Source organism: Chelon labrosus (genome assembly GCF_963514085.1).
Source record: "Chelon labrosus genome assembly, chromosome: 20".
In the NCBI taxonomy this organism is placed as follows: domain Eukaryota; kingdom Metazoa; phylum Chordata; class Actinopteri; order Mugiliformes; family Mugilidae; genus Chelon; species Chelon labrosus.
The window spans coordinates 378,201-399,200 of NC_140353.1; the positions used below are offsets into that span (position 1 = coordinate 378,201).

At 47.7% G+C, this 21,000-nt stretch overlaps 1 protein-coding gene across 1 annotated transcript in view; it reads left to right on the forward strand.

The window, feature by feature from the left end:
• The window catches only part of akap6 (A kinase (PRKA) anchor protein 6), a gene marked incomplete at both ends in the record, with an annotated part of 100,675 nt that overhangs the window by 32,986 nt on the left and 46,689 nt on the right, over positions 1-21,000 (forward strand). Inside the window, 2 exon segments of the mRNA XM_084568478.1 lie at positions 11,892-12,022; positions 17,991-18,111. Coding sequence (XP_084424604.1) covers positions 11,892-12,022; positions 17,991-18,111 — 252 coding nt within the window.

Sequence of the window (21,000 nt, forward strand, 5' to 3'; positions counted from 1 at the left end):
TCGACCCGTCGGATCCTCTCGGTAACGTTTTAACGTCGTGGACGCTGAGAGGAACCAGTGGCGGCAGCAGAGGGAGGCAGGGAGGAGGCGATAGAGATCCTGGAGCCTGGTGAACATGCAGAGTGGTTCTTCTCCCCCTCTGAGTGATTTAAATATTGACCTCGGGTTATTACCAGCTTTTTAAATCAAATTACCGAGCGTTGGACTCCTGCCTGATACCTGATAGAGCCAATCAGACGGCTCGTCCCGCTCCCGGAGCTCCGACACACGCCACTTTACATAAATTAAGATTAAAGTTGTGAAGTTTGGGGAGTTGGTTTGAGCGGCGCTGTGTGGAGATGGTTTGTGTTGGTGTTAATCCCTCCGCTGAGATCTGCACAGCTGCTTTCAGCTGCAGGCTCTTTATGTTTCTGCAGCTCTGCAGGTTACCTGTTTAACATGAACGTAGAGATGAGAGCGTCAGGAAGGAGGGCGCAAAGTTTGCTCATGTTTAACCAGGTTTACTGATGTAGCTGCATCAGACTCACAGAACATAGAGATCTAACAGAGGTCGACTTAGAGGAAAGAAATATTTATATCCACGTTATTAAAGCAGTGGATCAGTGCAGCTGCAGCGTTTGGATCAATGTGACGGTCCATGTTCATTATTATTTGTGTTTTACTTAAGTTATTATTCTTGTTTGGATTAAATGAAATCTGCAGTGAATCAGTCTAGTCTGGACAAATGTCAAACAACGTGTGTTTTATGTGGATGAGAAGGTTTTAGTGGATGTAGAGGTGATGCTGAGGTTCTGGAGGTTGATCCAGTTTCTAGAGGTCAGAGGAAGCTCTAGATGTTCTCTAAGAACAAGGAGGTTCCAGAATCTCTGGTAGTTGGTTAGAAAAACTAAAACAAGGGCTCAGCTCCTTTAGTCGTGAGACGACCTGGAGGATGTTCTTCATGAAGTTCTTAACGTCATCAGGTCTGGAGGAGGTCATTCATGTTCCTGGTTGTTTGAGTTGTTTTCAGTCAAAGTTGGAGACGTGTTGGTTTGAATCTAAAACAGTTTAAAATAAATCCTGGTGAGTTTTATGTGGATTATTAAGTCAGACCTGATCAAACTGTTAAATATTCAACTTTGAATCCTTGACTGTTTGAAACCATCAGGTTCCATCATCAGCCTCTTAAAGCGTTTGACTTCCTGTGGCTCGTGAAGCCGTTTGAGTCTAAATGAGCTTTTAATTGATGCTTTAGTGAAACAAACTGAAGTTGCTCCAACACTTTTCTGACCTCTCAGCTAATGTCTGCTGCTGAAATCAGCTCCAGTCAATCCATCCAGAAGTTGTAGAGCCTCCGAGTGCCTCGCTGCTCTCCTCCTCCCACCTGCAACATCTACAACAGCTAAATGAAATATGCAAATAATCGCCGCCGATCCCAATAAGAAATAATTAACGCTGTCTGCTCTCCGTGGCGGCAGGTATTAGCATGCCAGAGCACTCCAAAATGTAATTTATAAAGTGAGTTTAAAAAAAGCAGCCGGCTCTTTCTGTGTCTTTGCCGGCGGCGCTCTGACGTTTCTAATGCACTCTGAGAGCGAATAAATTGACGGTGGAGGCGCCGGGCTCTTTCTGTTTTAATTTTCATTCCTGATATTCCTCAAATATTTAATTACGGGATGTAAGAGCGGAGCGGTGCAGTTGGGCTGTTTTTCTTTTCTTCCTCTTCTTCTTCTTTCTCTTTTTTTCTGGAGCCACAGATGGTTCGTGTCACATTACCCTGTTAAACATGGCGGCGGTGATTATCAGAGGAAGTGGTGGAGTTTGATGAAAGTTGAAGGAAAGGCGGTGGCGACGCTCGGTTAACGAGACGACGCCTGGAGAGACGAGAAATGAGTTTTTCTCTCTGTGACTGAGCTCTGGAAAAAAGTTTGAGTCGCAGCAGAAATGAAGGAAAGTTAGGACACGAGCAGAAGAACGGACCGGTGTTAACGTTAACACCCAGCGAGAGAGTTTACTCTGACGGTTGACAACAGAAATAAAACAGCAGTGAATGTTCTCCTCAGAGCCAGAGAGGAAAACAGAGTAAATACAGGAACAGACGTTAGTTTGGAGAATGAAGCAGCAGACATGACGGCTACGCTTCAACCAGACGCCTGAAGGTTAAATCTTTGACTTTGACTCGATGCAGGAAACAAGAGACTGAGAACTTTGACCTGAACTAAATAACAGTGACTGAAGACGGAGGGAGGAGACAAACCTCTGGACGCAGAGACCACGTTAGTTTGGAGGAAATCTGGTTCATGAAGTTAATCAGCAGCGACGCTCAGCTCTGACTGGACCCACGGCGTCAGCTGGAGGATCAGCTGTAGAAACAGGAAGGATTTGATTTGTCACAGTGAGACAAGAAACCGAGAGACTGGATGAAATGATCTGAGGTTAAGAAGGAAACAGGAAGAGGAACAAGAAGACTACAAGAAGACTACAAGAAAACTACAAGAACTACAAGAACTAAAGAGAACGGACAAGAGAGAAACTATTAGAAACAGGAAGTGTTTAAAAGTCAATACCGTGACAATTTCAAAATAAGAGCGCAGTAATTCTCTGCAGTTTTAACACAGTCACAAACAAACACACTCACATAGACACACACAGCATGTACACATGAATAGAAATGAATGCATCGATGCAGGAAAATAGAAACACGGACAAACTCTACTAAACACACACAGACCGTCCTCCTGGTGACTTCATTAACCCCCCCCCCCCCCCCCCCCCCCCCCACACACACACACACACACACACAGTCAGTTTGTGATCAAAGCTTCTTGTTCTTAAATAAAAGACACAGACGACTGTCGGCTGTAATTACTGCCACAGCGTCTCATGCTGAGTGTGTGTGTGTGTGTGTGTGTGTGTGCGTGTGTGTAATAGTGTTTTAAAGAAGTGTGTATCGTTGTTACTGTAAAGAGAATAAAGGAAGAAGATGTAGAGGAGGAGAGGTAGGGAGGGATGATACGGAGGGATGGAGGGAACGGAAACAAGACATAAAAAAGATGAAGAAGAAGAAGAAGAGGAAGAGGAGTTGATGACTGATGAGGAGGAAGGAGGGAAGACCTGGAGTTAGAGTTCATTCATCCACAAGAGAAACGTCTCGGTCACAGTGGCTCAGTTCAACAATAAAAAATAAAAATAATAAAATAGTTGAGATTAAATTCAATGAAATTAAAAATATAAATAAAGTAGTAGAATAAATTAAAGTACTATAAACTATCATCTAAATCTGTATTATATTATGAACATAGCAGATTAATAATGAACATGAATAACTTGAATGAAGCAGGAGAAATAGAATAAATACTTGATTCATCTATAACAGTAGAGAAACACTATAAATATATAAATACACAAGAAAATAAAATGACACAAACCAACATCCACCGTGTGCAACATGACGTGAAGAGGGATAGAGAGATGGATGGAGGGATGGAAGGAGGCTATAAAGAGATAAAATGAAACGATAGAAGGTATGGAGGTATGGAGGAAGACGAGGGGATGGCAGCGGGTTTGATGGAAGAGTGATAAAAACAAGGAGAGGAGGGAGGGAGGGAGGGGGGAGGGAGGGAGAGATGGATGTGACGGAGGTGTGGAGGCTGTTTTTGTCTCTCTACCTGTGAGGCACAGTAAATCACAGGCAGATAAGGTAATTCTGTAGCTGTACATCATCAGACTGGAGACAGCTTTATGGGCAGCAGATTGGCTGTAAGGGCTGCTGATTACAATGAGGGAGAGACGGGGGAGGGAGGGGGAGGCAGGGGGGGGGGGGGGGCAGGGGGGAGGGAGGAAGAGGGAGGAGGAGGGAAGAAATGAAGCTCAGCGTCTCTTAAACTTTGACCAGTAACTGATGCGTCTGATATGAGACGTCAGGTTGAGATTCACATGTTTGGTTTGTGTCATTAATTCATCAGCAGCTTCACAACCACGAGATTTAAAAGTAGACTGGAATATATAAATATATATAAATATATAGAGAGATAGAAATATAGATATATATAGATATAGATTCAAACTAAAAATAAATAAATCTGGACGAGAAGACGTTTCCTCTAAACGTCTGGGGGAGAGTTTCGGTTTTTATCACCTGAAGGTCACATGACTAGAGTCTGATACTCACCTGGACCTGGACCTGGACCTGGACCGGGGGGGGGGGACACAAAATGGCCGCCTGTGCCGAGCTGTTTCAGCGTATGTGGAGCAGAGCAGAGGATGTTTATTTAGTATTTATTCTGCACTTCATCATCTCCCCTCCACTAATCCACTGGCTGCTGAACGCACCACTGACCACGGCCTATCACTAACCTGAGAGAGTGTGTGTGTGTGAGTGTGTGTGTGTGTGTGTGTGTGAGGATGATGTCTATCCCACCATCTGAAACCTTGTTAAATATTCATTGACAATTATTCCGCTTTGACCAAAGAGTTGGATGATGCTGCTGCAGACACACTGAAAGAGAGAGAGAGTGTGTGTGTGTGTGTGTGTGTGTGTGTGTGATGGTTTTGGATAAGTTCTGATAAATCACGTGTGTGTTAATGTGTGTGTGTGTGTGTGTGTGTGTGTGTGTGTAAAAGCATTAACTGAATGAAACACTGAGAGACAACAGCAGGTCTGAGAGGATGAAATATTAAATATCAAATATCAAACGCTGCCCTTGGTCGACTTTCTACCGTCTGAGTCTCAGTGAGAGAGACGGAGCTGTGTTAAAGGTCCACTCTTCTCTCCCTCCTCTTCCTCCTCTTCCTCCTCTTCCTCCTCTAACTCTGAACCAGAGTTTGATTCAGTTTTGATGCTGAAAACAACGAGAACGTGACTGAGCCCAGACAGGAGGAAGAGGAGGAGGAGGAGGAGGAAGAAGTGAATGTGGAGGAATAAATAAAGAGGTGGACGATGTCACACATTCATCTCATCCCAGACGCTCGCCGTCAAATTACATGTAATAGCTGAGAATTAGACAGAATGGACCCTAATTACCTGTAATTTAGCCCTGGATTCTTAATTCCCCTCCGTCACCCGCCACGTAAATAAATGCCACGTCTAATTTGGTTGTTTTGGAGCCACACGCCGCGTGGTGATGGATACCAGACGCCTCGGAATCACTTCATGCTAATTTGATTCTGGAGGAGCCCGCTGCATTTTTAATGTTCTCGTCTCAGCCAGGCGTCACACACTCCTCCAACTCATCATGTGTTCACACACCCAGACCATCAGCTGATCACTGGTACCAAGGACGACCAGGCAAGAAAACAATGGAACAAGAACCCGGCTCATATGAGTCCTGGGACGTCCAGAGAGCTCCAAGAACATCATGATGATCTAGAAACATCTGATCAGCTGATTCAAGACGGACCAGCTCTGTACCGCGCTACCTCCTCCTAGCCTCCCAGCTAACAGTAGCTCCTCCTAGCCTCTCGGCTAACAGTAGCTCCTCCTAGCCTCTCAGCTAACAGTAGCTCCTCCTAGCCTCTCAGCTAACTATAGCTCCTCCTAGCCTCCTAGCCTCCCAGCTAACAGTAGCTTCTCCTAGCCTCTCAGCTAACAGTAGCTCCTCTTAGCCTCCCGGCTAACAGTAGCTCCTCCTAGCCTCCCGGCTAACAGTAGCTCCTCCTAGCCTCTCGGCTAACAGTAGCTCCTCCTAGCCTCTCAGCTAACAGTAGCTCCTCTTAGCCTCCCAGCTAACTATAGCTCCTCCTAGCCTCTCAGCTAACAGTAGCTCCTCCTAGCCTCCCAGCTAACAGTAGCTCCTCCTAGCCTCCCGGCTAACAGTAGCTCCTCCTAGCCTCTGAGCTAACAGTAGCTCATCCTAGCCTCTCAGCTAACAGTAGCTCCTCCTAGCCTCCCAGCTAGCAGTAGCTCCTCCTAGCCTCTCAGCTAACTATAGCTCCTCCTAGCCTCCTAGCCTCCCAGCTAACAGTAGCTTCTCCTAGCCTCTCAGCTAACAGTAGCTCTTCCTGTTTCCTCTTTTGTCAGTGATGAATCCAGACTACTGCCACCTGCTGGTATGAGGAGTCATCTCCTCTCAGGTGTAGATGGTAACAGCTGGTTGTTGGTCGTGTTGTGTTCAGGGGCAGTTTTCTGGTGGTGTCTGATCTTCAGTGATGTAACTCCACGTTGCTGCAGGTGTGTGATCTTCAGGTGAACCTGAGTCCTGGTTCAGTGAAAGTATTTTTTAAGGCTCCATTAAAACAGGAGGGAATGTGACTCTCTCCTTCCATCAACATTCAGACGTGGGCATCATCTTCCTCGTCCTCCTGCTGAGCGTGTGATACAGCTGTAGCTTCATGTGAAGTTGTTTTCTTAAATCATATTTGATTTCATGCATAATTAGCTCGGCCATCAGGAGCCGGGGGCCACATGCTGCTGTTTACACACACACTCAGAGACATTACACTGACTCACAGTCATTACCACAGACCGTAGAGCCAAGATGGCCGCCACGTCTCCTCCTCCTCCTCCTCCTCCTCGTTACCTCTGCTCTCTGCTCCACCTCCACCAGTTACCAACAACATTTAAATCCAGCTCCATCATGAATACACACTTTGTAAATGCTAACGTAGCTAGCTAAATGCTAACATAGCTAGCTAGCTAATGACAATCTCACGGAGCTAAAGTTTAACTTTACAGCACAACTACTCATTCAGTAGCTTTCACACAGACAGTTACTCTTAGTTACATGTTGTCATGGCAGCTGTCAATCACCATGACGTCACTTCCTGTTTCTATATCGTCCAATAACCTGAACATACATCAGCATTATATTAACGACCGTAAATTAATGTGACAGTTACTTTAACATGGAGGGGGCGGGGCAGCCAGCCACCAGGGGGCGGGGCTTCACATGTTTTGAGGAGCTTAAAGAAACACCTGTCACCTTATACCTGTGTGTGTGTGTGTGTGTGTGTGTGTGTGTGAGAGAGTTTCCTCTCTGCTGAAGTCTTACTCTCAGTTGGATTAAAAACTTAATTATGTTCTAAAGTGATATTTTAATTAAATATGGAGGGAGGCTGAAATGAATTGGCACCAAAAATAATTAATCAAACGTCTCCAAAAAAAATAATAAACACTGAGCGGTGTCTTTCTGCTTCGACCAGCAGAAAATAAAAATCCAGCAGCTCAACGTTTCTTCTTCTTCTTTTCTTCTTCGTACACAGGAAACTGATTCTTTCTCTTCTCACTCATTTAAGATGACGACTCAATTAATTAATTAATTATCACAGACATGATTACTGTGGTGATGTGACTGGTTGTTTGGTAAAGACGGACGGATGGATGGATGGATCCTGTGACACATTATTATTATTATTAGTCTGATTCTCACTCTGTTCTGGGGCTGATGGAGGGATGGAGGGATGGAGGGAGGGAGGAGGAGAGAGGGAGATGATAGAGTGGATCAATACGTTCTAATTAAAGCCTCTCAGTGGAATAAATCCATGTAATTATCAGTAAATGAAAAACAAGGTCACTCATCCTGATGGAGGGATGGACGGAGGAGAAGACAACAGGAATTCTGCTGACACTGGATTTTAATTTCAAATTTTTATTCTTCGATTTGTTTGGAGGCGTCTCCTTAAACCTCTGAACCTCCGTCTGAGCCAGTCCTCTGGTCGTCCATGTCTCTGTAGAGGACAGTTGGTCTCTCTGGTAGTAGGAACCAAAGTGGTGGACGGTGTTTCCTTCAGGGTTTATTGGATGAACAGATGGAGATTTCCTCTCTTCCTCTTCCTCTTCCTCTTCCTCTCCCTCTCTTCCTCTTCCTCTCTTCCTCTTCCTCTTCCTGTTGTCCATCAAACCGTCTCGTCTCTGATTCACGGTGACGTTGTAGAGACTCTCAGGATTATTGTGGTCGATGTCACGGGATGAAAACACGAGTGTGTGTGAGACGTCATTGATTTTCCAGGTGATCCTCTCTCGTCTGTCTTTGGGCTCGTTGGCGTTTGTCCTGATCACTAGTGCATGCTGGGAGATCTGCTGCTTTATTCAACAACAGCAGGGTTAGAGCAGCTCCCATTAATAAGCTAATTAACATTTGTGAAAATTCTAATTTACAAGCAAACTAATTAGGAAATAATTAACCGACATAAAAAGTATGATTCTGATAAGAAAGAGTGAAAGAGGAGGAGGAGGAGGAGGAGGAAGAGGAGGAGGAGGAGGAGGAGGAGGAGGAAGAGGAGGAGGAGGAGGAGGAGGAAGAGAAGGAGGAGGAGGAGGAAGAGGAGGAGGAGGAGGAGGAGGAAGAGGAGGAAGAGAAGGAGGAGGAGGAAGAGGAGGAGGAGGAGGAGGAGGAAGAGAAGGACGAGGAGGAGGAAGAGGAGGAAGAGAAGGAGGAGGAGGAAGAGGAGGAGGAGGAGAAGGAGGAGGAGGAAGAGGAGGAGGAGGAGGAGGAGGAGGAGGAAGAGAAGGAGGAGGAGGAGGAAGAGGAGGAAGAGAAGGAGGAGGAGGAAGAGGAGGAGGAGGAGGAGGAGAAGGAGGAGGAGGAAGAGAAGGAGGAGGACGAAGAGGAGGAGGAAGAGGAGGAGGAGGAGGAGGAGGAGGAGGAGGAGGAGGAGGATCGAGATCAAGACACCAGGACTGGGTTTCCAGTTTCCAGATCCAGTATCACTTCATAAACCTCTGGTGATAAAAGCTGCAGCTCTGAGAGCAGAGACAGGATTTAAAACGTCTGAGGACAAAAGACAAAGACATAAAAAAGATGAGAAGATGGAGGAGACACCACAAACCTGTGGACCCAGAGAGGACGGGACATTAATGGAAAACTCTCTGGAGAAACTCAGCTGGAGTTAAAAGTAGATGAGTGATGTCACATGATTGGAGACAGCAGCTCTGAGTTTACTTCCTGTTTGAGGTCAGTCACATGGTTCATGATGTTCCTGTAGAATGAAGAGATGAAGAGTAAACTCCTCCTGTTCATGTGTCTCATGCAGATGTTGTGTTGTTGTTGATCAGCTGATCGACTCGTGGATCGATTCATTCTCTGATATTTGATCTGAAACTGTTTCCTGTTGATCTGCTGCTGCTGCTCAGTCCTGACGCTGCGCTTTGATTGGCAGCTATAGCCCCGGGAAAACCCCAGGAGACACACACACACACGCATCAACACACACACACACACACACGCATCAACACACACACACACACACACACACACACACACACGTACACACTCATAAGAGATTGAGACACATTTTCACAGCTGTAAATCTAGAAACACACTTACCAACAGATACACATTTATTCTTGAGACATGAAAACTTACAGGAACCACACACCACACACCACAAACACACACACACACCACACACCACACACCACACACATCAACACACACACCACACACTCACACACCCCTCCAGGGGGGTGTTGTTGTGAGGGTTTCCAGGGATGTTGGATAAATTGGTCCTGACATGTAAACAAAAAGCCCCAAAATGACTTGATTCACCCCCCCCACACACACACACACACACTCTCAGATGTACAGTGTGTGTGTCGGGGGACGCCTACGTATTCATCAAATGAGGCAGATTCTCATTGACTGTGTGTCTGTCGCCAGCGTTGAACACTGGGAGGAAACTCTGGACTCGTTTCTCTGAACGTGTTTAGATCTTTGGTTCATCTAGTTTTTCTAGATCCATGTTTCTGTCCCTCTGATGATGTTGGTAAAGGTTATTAGACCTCTACTCCTGACTAATCAGGTTGTAATCTGGTTATTAGAGGAATAAAACATGACACGTGTCCTTCAGTACTTCAGTCTGAGGATCAGCACCACGGACAGCGTCACATCTCATCAGTGTTCATCATGAACTGACCTGAAGGTTTGGTTTGTTCCATGGTTCCATCAGTCACAGTCCAGTACAGACTCATGTCAACACATGACGTCTAGATGTCTGATACCTGAGGAGTCTGTCTCATAGACTGTAAATAAATATGGACACGTCTCCACCTGTCATTGGTCAAACTGACCGTTTCCCAGGGATACGGGCGGCGCCATCTTACGAGCCAGAGTCTGATCAGTAAGGTCCGAGAGTAGCGCGATCTCGATACCCCATTACTCTTCTGTCCATCACCACATTAAGCCCCGCCCACATGATCTGTCCCCCGGATCAGGTCTTTGCTGGAGCAGAATCAGTTCTCAACAGAGAGACTCACTTTGGACACTGAGGAAAGATGACAAACACGTCCAACACCGTTCCAAATCATCTGATTCAACTGAAAACAAGCTGTTTAAACAAACTATAAAGGACCAAGAACAGAACCCTGAGGAACTCCACAAGTAACGAGGCTATTGTGAGGGTTTAAATCAGCAGCTTTCGAGGCAGATGAAGAAGTTTAAGTTTTTTCAAAGTAATTCTAGGTCCAGATTCAGAGTTCTAATCTGTGTGAAGGAGAACATTAGAACAGTCTGAGCTACTAATGAACACGCCGACTGATTTAGTGACTCGCTGACCGACTAACCAGGCAGCAAACATCCTGCAAACGCAGCCAAGAGAGAAGTAATGAAGGAAAGTGGAGAGACATTTAGACAAAGTGAGAGGTTTAGTTCTGCGAGAGCTTCCAGTTCGTTTCATTTGCGTAACAGCAAACACGGCGGCGTGGAGACACACCTGAACACGGAGACGCAGACAGCGCCGGTGATTGTGTGTTGCCGGTTTGTTTATTAGCTCTCTGATTGAGCGGCTCTGCCTTCCACAGATTGGATGACCTTTCCAGATCCTTCCGTCGAGTGTGCTAAGTAGATCGGACGGCGAACGCGACTCGACAACACTTTATTCAGATTGTTACTGAATGAGGAAGTGTGTGTGTGTGTGTGTGTTGCTGTTTGTACACACTCCGCCTTCATTGGTTCAATTGAAACCTCATCTCCATATAGTTTGTATGCAATTACATGTGAGCGGCGCGCTGAGTGCCTCTATATGATTGTGTCTGGATACTGAGAGCGACTGGAGGAATTTGTGTGTGAAGGATAATTTGTGAGAACGATTCATGCTCCGTGTGTGTGTGTGTGTGTGTGTGTGTTTGTGTGTGTTTGTGTGTGTTTGAGGTAATTTGTGCCACAGAAAAGCAATCCTTGATAAATGTGTGTGTGTGCGTTGGGGGGGTTTATGGGTAATTTGTGTTCTGTACATTTATATGCATGCACATGTACACGCGGCGGTGTGCGTTTGTCGGCGGGATGAGAGTGTGGAGAGTGTTTCTAGTGGCTTTAAAGGCCACGTCCGTCAAAACGCAGCGCGGCCGAATCTCATTCATCTGGAGGTAAACAGCTAATCACACTCAGAGGAAGATGATCCCTCTCAGAGTCCATCAGAGGACGGGAAGGTTGTACGCTGCGTTACTGTCCCCACGTCATCAACATCTAAGAACTGAAAGATGAATGAAGTTCATTAAAAGGAATCAGAAATAAATCAGCTTCAGATGTAGACATTAGATTATCACATTAGTTATATTTGACCGTCCAGACTCAGCAGCGGATCGTTCTACAAGACTCTTAATAATAAGTAGCTGATGATCTGTTTCCTTTAGGGCTGAGACGACATCGATGGTTTTTAAAACTAAACGTCTGAAGAGGAAATTCATTAAACAGAGACGCTGACGCTTGACAGTCCACCTCAGACCACCTAACAATAACCAGTTAATTATATGACTAAGAATTATTACAGCAAAGAAACGTCAAGGAATATACGTACGTGTCCGCCACTGATATTTTATTATTAAAATGTTTTCTATGTTTAATTAAAGTTTTAAAATTATTTTCTGAATGTTTAACTTCCAGAGTAGTGTTCATCCAGCGCCCCCTGCAGGACCGACTCTTTACCTCCAGTACATTCACTCCTTCTCTGACCCGTGTGCCCTGATCTGTGTCTTCCAGGCGGAGCTGATCTCCGGTCAGTGTGAAGCCCAGCGAGTGGCTCTGGAGCAGATGGCGATCAAACTGAGCAGCCTGCACTACCCACCACCCGCCAGCAGGAGGCACTGCAGTCAGCTGCTCAGGAACAACAGGTAAACACAGAAACAAATACAAGGATGTCACTTCCTGTCTAGGTTCTCCTCTGCTCGCTGAGGAGCTTCAGGATCTTAATGATGATGACATCGGGAGGATGTTTGGTGTTAAACGCCAGCGTAAGATAACACCGCTGTTAGCCACCAAGGCTAACGGTGTGTTCACACTGCAAACGACAAAAGCTACGACTCGGTCATTGTTGCCAACGACGCTGTCGACGCGGGGTCATGTGGAACGAAGCTTATTAATATGATTGGTTAATGCCTCACCACATCAAAGCGACAGGTGTCAACTTGCTGCTTCATATCACGGCTTCCGTTGGACGTGTGTCGTAGTTTGTTGCTTCTGTATTTAAAGAAACTATAGAGGACCGAGAACAGAACCCTGAGGAACTCCACCAGTGACGGGCTCGTGTTTAAATCAGCAGCTTCTTGCTAACATGTCGACTTAACCTCAACGATCTGATTGGCCCTTTAGCTTAAACCTGCAATAAGAGAAGAGGTTAGCATCCAGCGTAGCCTCAGAGACGTTCCAGCTTCACTTTAGGTCTCTGTTCATGACCTGAACAAGTGTCTATTTACACCCAGAGAGACGACACAGAGACATAAGGACATGAGGACATGTGACTCTGTCGTATAATCATCTGAGTGCAGTCACACTGAGCCTCAGCGCTAACAGCAGTAATCTGGTGTGGCCAGGCTCGTCTCGGCGAGCGCCGTCTTTAGTCACGCTGCCTGTCGGCGTTTCATCCTCGGCTTTGAGGAGCCTCCCTCCGTGGTTATCACACACACACACACACACACACACACACACACACACACACACACACCACACACACACACAATAGAAACATACAACAAGTTGTGTGTTTGCTAATAAAAGACGAGGCTTCAGTGTCTCTGTGAGTCTGTAGCATGTTGTGTTGAAACTATAGTCGTCACGGCAACTTACATGAAGGATGGGGTGTACACACACACACACACACACACACACACACACACACACACACACACACGCTGGACCGTCTCTGATGTGATTTAAATAAAAAAACAGACTCATTTTGTTCCACTTTGTGTTTCCAGTCCTCTGAGGCTGCAGCAGAATATTCCTCCTATTTAAATTCCATGTGTTGGACACTAATTGGTTATTCATATGTTGCCTGCTGTGTGTGTGTGTGTGTGTGCGTGTGTGTGTGCAGCGGTGTGTGTGATGAGTTGGTATTAATTGGATGTTGCATGTTTTTCTTTAACTGCAGCGAGTTCAGCTCTGCTGAGATTTCTGGTTTTGGTTCAGTTGTGAAGAAAATGAAGGTCAGACTGAATTATTCACTCATCTCACACAAAATATCTCAATTCCAAATTAATGCCGAGATGAAATTTAGATGCAACGAGACGTCGCTCGTCTCTGACTAAAAGCCCCCGGTTCAATTAATGATCAGGCCTCTATTGTTCTCTGTCCTTTAACCAGCGCTATTATTTATTATTTATTATTTATTATTATTGGATGTACTTTTTTGAACAATAATTAATGCTTTTATTTTGAAAGGTTTAATTATTGTTATTAATAAAATGTTTAATAATTCATTCACTTGTTATAATGTGAATGAATGAATCAGTTGATTATTGAGCTAATGAAACAATGAATGGATGATTAGTTAAATGCTCCTCAGTGACAGGATGAATGGATTATTATTATTATTATTATTATTATTGGTCTTATGATGAATCCATTAATCTCCTCATAAAGAGTCTCTGACCCGTTAATGTGGCTCATTCAACCTTTCATTCTGTCACCCCTTCATCCTCTGCTCCCTCTGGTCCTCCTCATCCTCTCACTCATCCTCATCCTCTCATCTTCTTCTTAATAAACAGACTCTATAGCTTCTATAATAAAGTCAGAGAGGATCTCTGTGCCGCTCTGACAGGAAGCTGAGCCCCCCCCCCCCAGAGAGATCCTGTTTTACAAAGCATTCAGTTAATATTAGTGTGAGAACAACACAGAGGAGGAGGAGGAGGAGGAGGAGGAGGAGGAGGAGAGACAGGAGGAAACAATCAGTGTGAGTCTTGTTCTCTGCTCGGTGCAGGATGATAAACATCACCTCCACCTTCTAGTTTTGATTTCACTCTGAATCCTACGGAGGACAGGAGCCGTCAGCTGGGACGGAGACGCTGGACGAGTTTGAGCTTAATTTGACTGATGAAGAGGAAGAAGGTTAAGAGAGAAGAAGAACGATGAAAGAACGAGTTTGGACACGAGCTCAGTTCAGACATTTGATAAAAAGGGGGAAGTTGATCTGGAGTCTCTCAGATAGGAACTGATTCTGCCTGGCCAATCAGGCAATGGGGGCGGAGCTTAATGTGGTGATGGACAGAAGAGTAACAGTAGTCATACACGTCATGTGATTAGTTTACATGTCTCTGATTGGTTGGAGGAAGCCAGATGATGAAGGAGATGTTACTGTGATGCTGACAGAACTGAGTCTGGATACGATGATAGGAAACAGCTTCATAGCCTCCCAGCTAACAGTATCTCCTCCTAGCTAACAGTAGCTTCTCCCAGCTAACAGTAGCTCCTCCTAGCTAACAGTAGCTCCTCCCAGCTAACAGTAGCTCCTCCTAGCTAACAGTATCTCCTCCCAGCTAACAGTATCTCCTCCTAGCTAACAGTAGCTCCTCCCAGCTAACAGTAGCTCCTGCCAGCTAACAGTAGCTCCTCCTAGCTAACAGTAGCTCCTCCCAGCTAACAGTATCTCCTCCTAGCTAACAGTAGCTCCTTCTAGCTAACAGTAGCTCCTCCTAGCTAACAGTATCTCCTCCCAGCTAACAGTAGCTCCTCCCAGCTAACAGTAGCTCCTCCTAGCTAACAGTAGCTCCTCCCAGCTAACAGTATCTCCTCCTAGCTAACAGTATCTCCTCCCAGCTAACAGTGGCTTCTCCTAGCTAACAGTAGCTCCTCCTAGCTAACAGTGGCTCCTCCCAGCTAACAGTAGCTCCTCCTAGCTAACAGTAGCTCCTGCCAGCTAACAGTAGCTCCTCCCAGCTAACAGTAGCTCCTCCCAGCTAACAGTAGCTCCTCCTAGCTAACAGTATCTCCTCCCAGCTAACAGTAGCTCCTCCCAGCTAACAGTAGCTCCTCCCAGCTAACAGTAGCTCCTCCTAGCTAACAGTGGCTCCTCCCAGCTAACAGTAGCTCCTCCTAGCTAACAGTATCTCCTCCCAGCTAACAGTAGCTCCTCCCAGCTAACAGTAGCTCCTCCTAGCTAACAGTAGCTCCTGCCAGCTAACAGTAGCTCCTCCCAGCTAACAGTAGCTCCTCCTAGCTAACAGTAGCTCCTCCTAGCTAACAGTATCTCCTCCCAGCTAACAGTAGCTCCTCCCAGCTAACAGTAGCTCCTCCTAGCTAACAGTAGCTCCTCCCAGCTAACAGTAGCTCCTCCCAGCTAACAGTAGCTCCTCCTAGCTAACAGAAGTTGTCTCTAGTTTAAGGTTTCAGTGAATTATTTGTTTCATAACAGAAGCTGAAGATGTTCCAACATTTTCCAGTGAACTGGGTTTAAATTTAGTTGTTTTGTAATTTGCTTCAGTTTTCTCTCTACATCAGGTGTGTGTGTGTGTGTGTGTGTGTATGTGTGTGTGCGCGTAGCCGTGGAAACGCTGTGGGCCTGACAGAGCTGTCAAACTGTCGTTGTCGGCGGCGACCAGAGAATTCCAAACAATTTTCAGCGCTAATGTTGAGGAACATGTTGGCGATCCCCGGCGAGACCGAAGAGCAGCGAATATATAAATAATCAACAGAAAACAGCTGACAGGGATGTGTGTGTGTTCCTGAGGCATTAATATTTGATGTGATCCCGTGTGGAGGAGGAGGAGGAGGAGGAGGAGGAGGAGGAGGAGAGGGAGGGAGGGGGAGGAAATATAATGCAGGAAACAAGAGGAAGGAGGAAGAGTTAGATTTAAAGAGGTAACAGGAAGTAAAGAGGTGGAAAGAGGAGGGGCTTAATGTGTAGAGACAATCAGAAGGTGAACAAGTGTTTCATTCCATCACGAAAACTTTAAACTGTTAACTCTTCCTAGCCTCTCAGCTAACAGTAGCTCTTCCTATCCTCTCAGCTAACAGTAGCTCCTCCTAGCCTCTCAGCTAACAGTAGCTCCTCCTAGCCTCGCAGCTAACAGCAGCTCTTCCTAGCCTCTCAGCTAACAGTAGCTCCTCCCAGCTAACAGTATCTCCTCCTAGCTAACAGTATCTCCTCCCAGCTAACAGTGGCTCCTCCTAGCTAACAGTAGCTCCTCCTAGCTAACAGTGGCTCCTCCCAGCTAACAGTAGCTCCTCCTAGCTAACAGTAGCTCCTGCCAGCTAACAGTAGCTCCTCCCAGCTAACAGTAGCTCCTCCTAGCTAACAGTAGCTCCTCCTAGCTAACAGTATCTCCTCCCAGCTAACAGTAGCTCCTCCCAGCTAACAGTAGCTCCTCCTAGCTAACAGTATCTCCTCCCAGCTAACAGTATCTCCTCCTAGCTAACAGTAGCTCCTCCCAGCTAACAGTAGCTCCTGCCAGCTAACAGTATCTCCTCCTAGCTAACAGTAGCTCCTCCTAGCTAACAGTAGCTCCTCCCAGCTAACAGTATCTCCTCCTAGCTAACAGTAGCTCCTTCTAGCTAACAGTAGCTCCTCCTAGCCTCGCAGCTAACAGCAGCTCTTCCTAGCCTCTCAGCTAACAGTAGCTCCTCCTAGCCTCTCAGCTAACAGTAGCTCCTCCTAACCTCTCAGCTAACAGTAGCTCCTCCTAGCCTCGCAGCTAACAGCAGCTCTTCCTAGCCTCCCAGCTAATAGTAGCTCCTCCTCGCCTCCTAGCTAACAGTAGCTCCTCCTTGCCTCCCAGCTAACAGTAGCTTCTCCTAGCCTCTCAGCTAACAGTAGCTCCTCCTAGCCTCTCAGCTAACAGTAGCTCCTCCTAGCCTCCTAGATAACAGTACCTCCTCCTAGCCTCCCAGCTAACAGTAGCTCCTCCTAGCCTCCTAGCTAACAGTAGCTCCTCCTAGCCTCCTAGCTAACAGTAGCTCCTCCTAGCCTCCCAGGTAACAGTAGCTCCTCCTAGCCTCTCAGCTAACAGTAACTCTTCCTAGCCTCTGAGCTAACAGTAGCTCTACCTAGCCTCTGAGCTAACAGTAGCTCCTCCTAGCCTCTCAGCTAACAGTAACTCTACCTAGCCTCTCAGCTAACAGTAACTCTACCTAGCCTCTCAGCTAACAGTAGCTCCTCCTAGCCTCCTAGCTAACAGTAGCTCCTCCTAGCCTCTGAGCTAACAGTAACTCTTCCTAGCCTCCCAGCTAACAGTAGCTCCTCCTAGCCTCCTAGCTAACAGTAGCTCCTCCTAGCCTCTCAGCTAACAGTAACTCTTCCTAGCCTCCCAGCTAACAGTAGCTCCTCCTAGCCTCCTAGCTAACAGTAGCTCCTCCTAGCCTCTCAGCTAACAGTAACTCTACCTAGCCTCTCAGCTAACAGTAACTCTACCTAGCCTCTCAGCTAACAGTAGCTCCTCCTAGCCTCCTAGCTAACAGTAGCTCCTCCTAGCCTTTCATCTCTCTTGTTCTGTATCTGGAAGAGGGGTTCTCCCATCTCATGAGCAGGTTCAGGTTCTGGTCCTGGTCCTGGTTTGTTCTCTGGCTCTGGTCCTGGTCGTGGTCGTGGTTCTGCCTTTGGTTCTGGTTTATGCTCTTGTCCTGGTTCTGGTTCTGGTGTTGGTGTTGGTGTTGGTTCTGATGTTGGTTCTGGTTCTGGTTCATGCTCTTGTCCTGGTCCTGGTCCAGGTTAAGTCTCTGGCTTTGGTCCTGGTCCTGGTCCTGGTTCAGGCTCTGGTTCTGGTTCATGTCCTGGTCCTGGTTCATGTCCTGGTCCTGGTCCTGGTCCTAGTCCTGGTCCTGGTCCTGGTGTAGATAAAAACCGTCTCAGTCGTGTCTGTCTGTCGTCAGCCTGCAGGAGTTTGAGGCCGAGTACCAGGAGGTGTGGGATTGGCTGATGGACATGGACGCCATGGTAACGGACAGCCATCAGCTGCTGATGTCAGAAGAGCAGAGACATCACCTGTTCAAGGTAAGACCAGTTCTGTTGATGTTCACGTCACTGTCCCGTCTGTCTTCAACCCCCCCCCCCCACGGCTGTAGCATACGTAAAGACGTCTGGACGTGTCCTTCAGTCTTCACCTGTCCACAGGTAGGAGGCGTTGGAGGCGGAGCCAGAAACTAAAACTGGAAAAACAACAGTTATTAGATTTTTATCTAAATCTACTCAGGTCTTATTTATGGACCAGGGAACATCAGCTGTTCTCTGGAACGTTCCTCTGTGTCTGAGACCATCAGCTGGTTCAGGAGCAGCAGGTAGAGACGGCCTGGTAGGACGTCCTGCAGACGTTCTCTTGTTCTTCACTTGGATGATTTCAGCATCAAGTGTCTTTTTATGTCCTGCTCCATCGACACGTCAGCTCAGACTGTTTCTCATCGTCTCAGCAGCAGCAGACGTTTCATTTATTCCATATTAGTAGAAACTCTTCATCCTGATGTTGACGAGGTCATTTACTGAATAATAACTTTCATAATATATTTACCAGCTCAGAGAAGACATTTGGTTTTTATCTTGAACTGAAGACAGAAATAAAAAGGTTCAAATAAAAACCACCAGAGATGAAATGTTAAAGACAACGGACCGCGTTTAGTTTATTAATTATTTTAGTCTGAAATAAAATAAATGATCAAAAGATTTATTAATATTAGTTTGTTTCAATAAATAAGAAGAGATCAGGTCATTATCTGTCATACGTCAGGTTTGCTACCATGGCTAACATGCTACCAAGCTACCATGCTAACATGCTAACATGCTAACATGCTAACATGCTAACATGCTAACTTTTAATCTTCCTCTGGAGACCATGAACGTGATATTAAGATGGTTCCAGTTAAACTGGTTCCGAACAAACAGTCGCTCTCTCTCTGCTGACGCCTCTCCCTCCATCCATCCCTCCATCCATCCCTCCATCCTCCATCCTCCCTCCATCCACCCCTCCATCCTCCACCCCTCCCTCCCTCCCACCACCATCCCTCCACCCCTCCCTCCCTCCCTCCATCCATCCCTCCATCCCCACCCTCCCTCCCTCCATCACCCCTCCATCCATCCACCCCCTCCCTCCTCCATCCACCCCTCCCACCCTCCTCCACCCCCTCCTCCATCCTCCCTCCCTCCCTCCATCCACCCCCCATCATCCCTCCCTCCCTCCCACCATCCACCCCTCCACCACCACCCCCCCCCCCTCCCCCACCCCCCACCCACCCACCCCCCTCCACCACCCACCATCCACCCCCCCTCCCACCCCCATCCATCCATCCATCCCTCCCCCATCCATCCACCCTCCATCACATCCACCCCACCCTCCCTCCCCCACCCACCCTCCATCCACCCCACCCCCTCCCCCACCCCCCACCCTCCCTCCACCCCACCAACCACCCTCCAACCCCCCCACCCACCACCCTCCCTCCAACCATCCCACCCACCTCCTCCATCCCTCCATCCACCATCCCCTCCCTCCCCCTCCATCCCACCATCCACCCTCCATCCCTCCCTCCAACCCACCCCCTCCCTCCATCCCTCATCCCTCCCTCACCCTCCATCCACCCCTCCATCCTCCTCCACCCTCCACCCCTCCATCCCTCCCTCCATCCATCCATCCACCCCTCCATCCCTCCCTCCATCCCATCCATCCACCCCTCCCTCCCTCCCTCCACCCCTCCCTCCATCATCCATCCCTCCCTCCATCCCTCCATCCCTCCATCCATCCTCCCTCCATCCACCCTCAATCCTCCACCCCTCCCTCCCTCCATCCACCCCTCCCTCCTCCCGCCACCCCTCCATCCTCCCTCCCTCCTCCATCCACCCCTCCATCCACCCCTCCCTCCCTCCCTCCATCCATCCATCCATCCCTCCTCCATCCATCCACCCCTCCATCCATCCATCCATCCCTCCCCCCTCATCCACCCCTCCCTCCTCCCGCCACCCCTCCCTCCCTCCATCCACCCCTCCATCCACCCCTCCCTCCCTCCCTCCACCCCTCCATCCCTCCCTCCCTCCCTCCCTCCCTCCACCCCTCATCCATCCATCATCCCTCCCTCCCTCCATCCATCCTCCCTCCATCCCTCCACCCCTCCATCCATCCATCCATCCCTCCCTCCCTCCATCCATCCCTCCCTCCATCCTCCACCCACCCCTCCATCCCTCCCTCCATCCCTCCATCCACCCCTCCATCCATCCTCCATCCCTCCCTCCTTCCCTCCATCCACCCCTCCCTCCCCTCCACCCCTCCATCCATCCACCCTCCCTCCATCCCTCCACCCCTCCATCCTCCCTCCATCCCATCCATCCACCCCTCCATCCCTCCCTCCATTCCATCCCTCCACCCCTCCATCCCTCCCTCCATCCCATCCATCCACCCCTCCATCCCTCCCTCCATCCCATCCATCCACCCCTCCCTCCCTCCCTCCACCCCTCCACCCCTCCACCCATCCCTCCCTCCACCCCCCCTCTCTCTCTTCCTCCAGACTTTATCTCTTTCCTGTGCAGACATGATTTATTTAGAGGCCGATGAGACTCACCTGGCCTGAGAATTATTGATAAGTGTAAAGATGAACCTAATTTCTCCATAGGAGTGGATCTTAAATATTCATCCTGTATGAATATTCATGGCGGCGATGATGCGTGCATGAATTTTAGATGACGCTGGAATCGCTGGCCATTCTCTTCTTCTTTTTTTTTTGATGTGTCAACTCTGCTGCTAAAATATTGATGTGGAGCTCAGCAGCGTCTCCTCGCCCCGTCCAAGGTCGCTGCATCACACCGTCTCTGAGACGTCCAGAGAGACGGCGTCAGGGTTTAAACTACCGCTGCAGGTAAAGACTCAGACAGAAGAGGAAATAAATAAAACAGGATATACTTGTT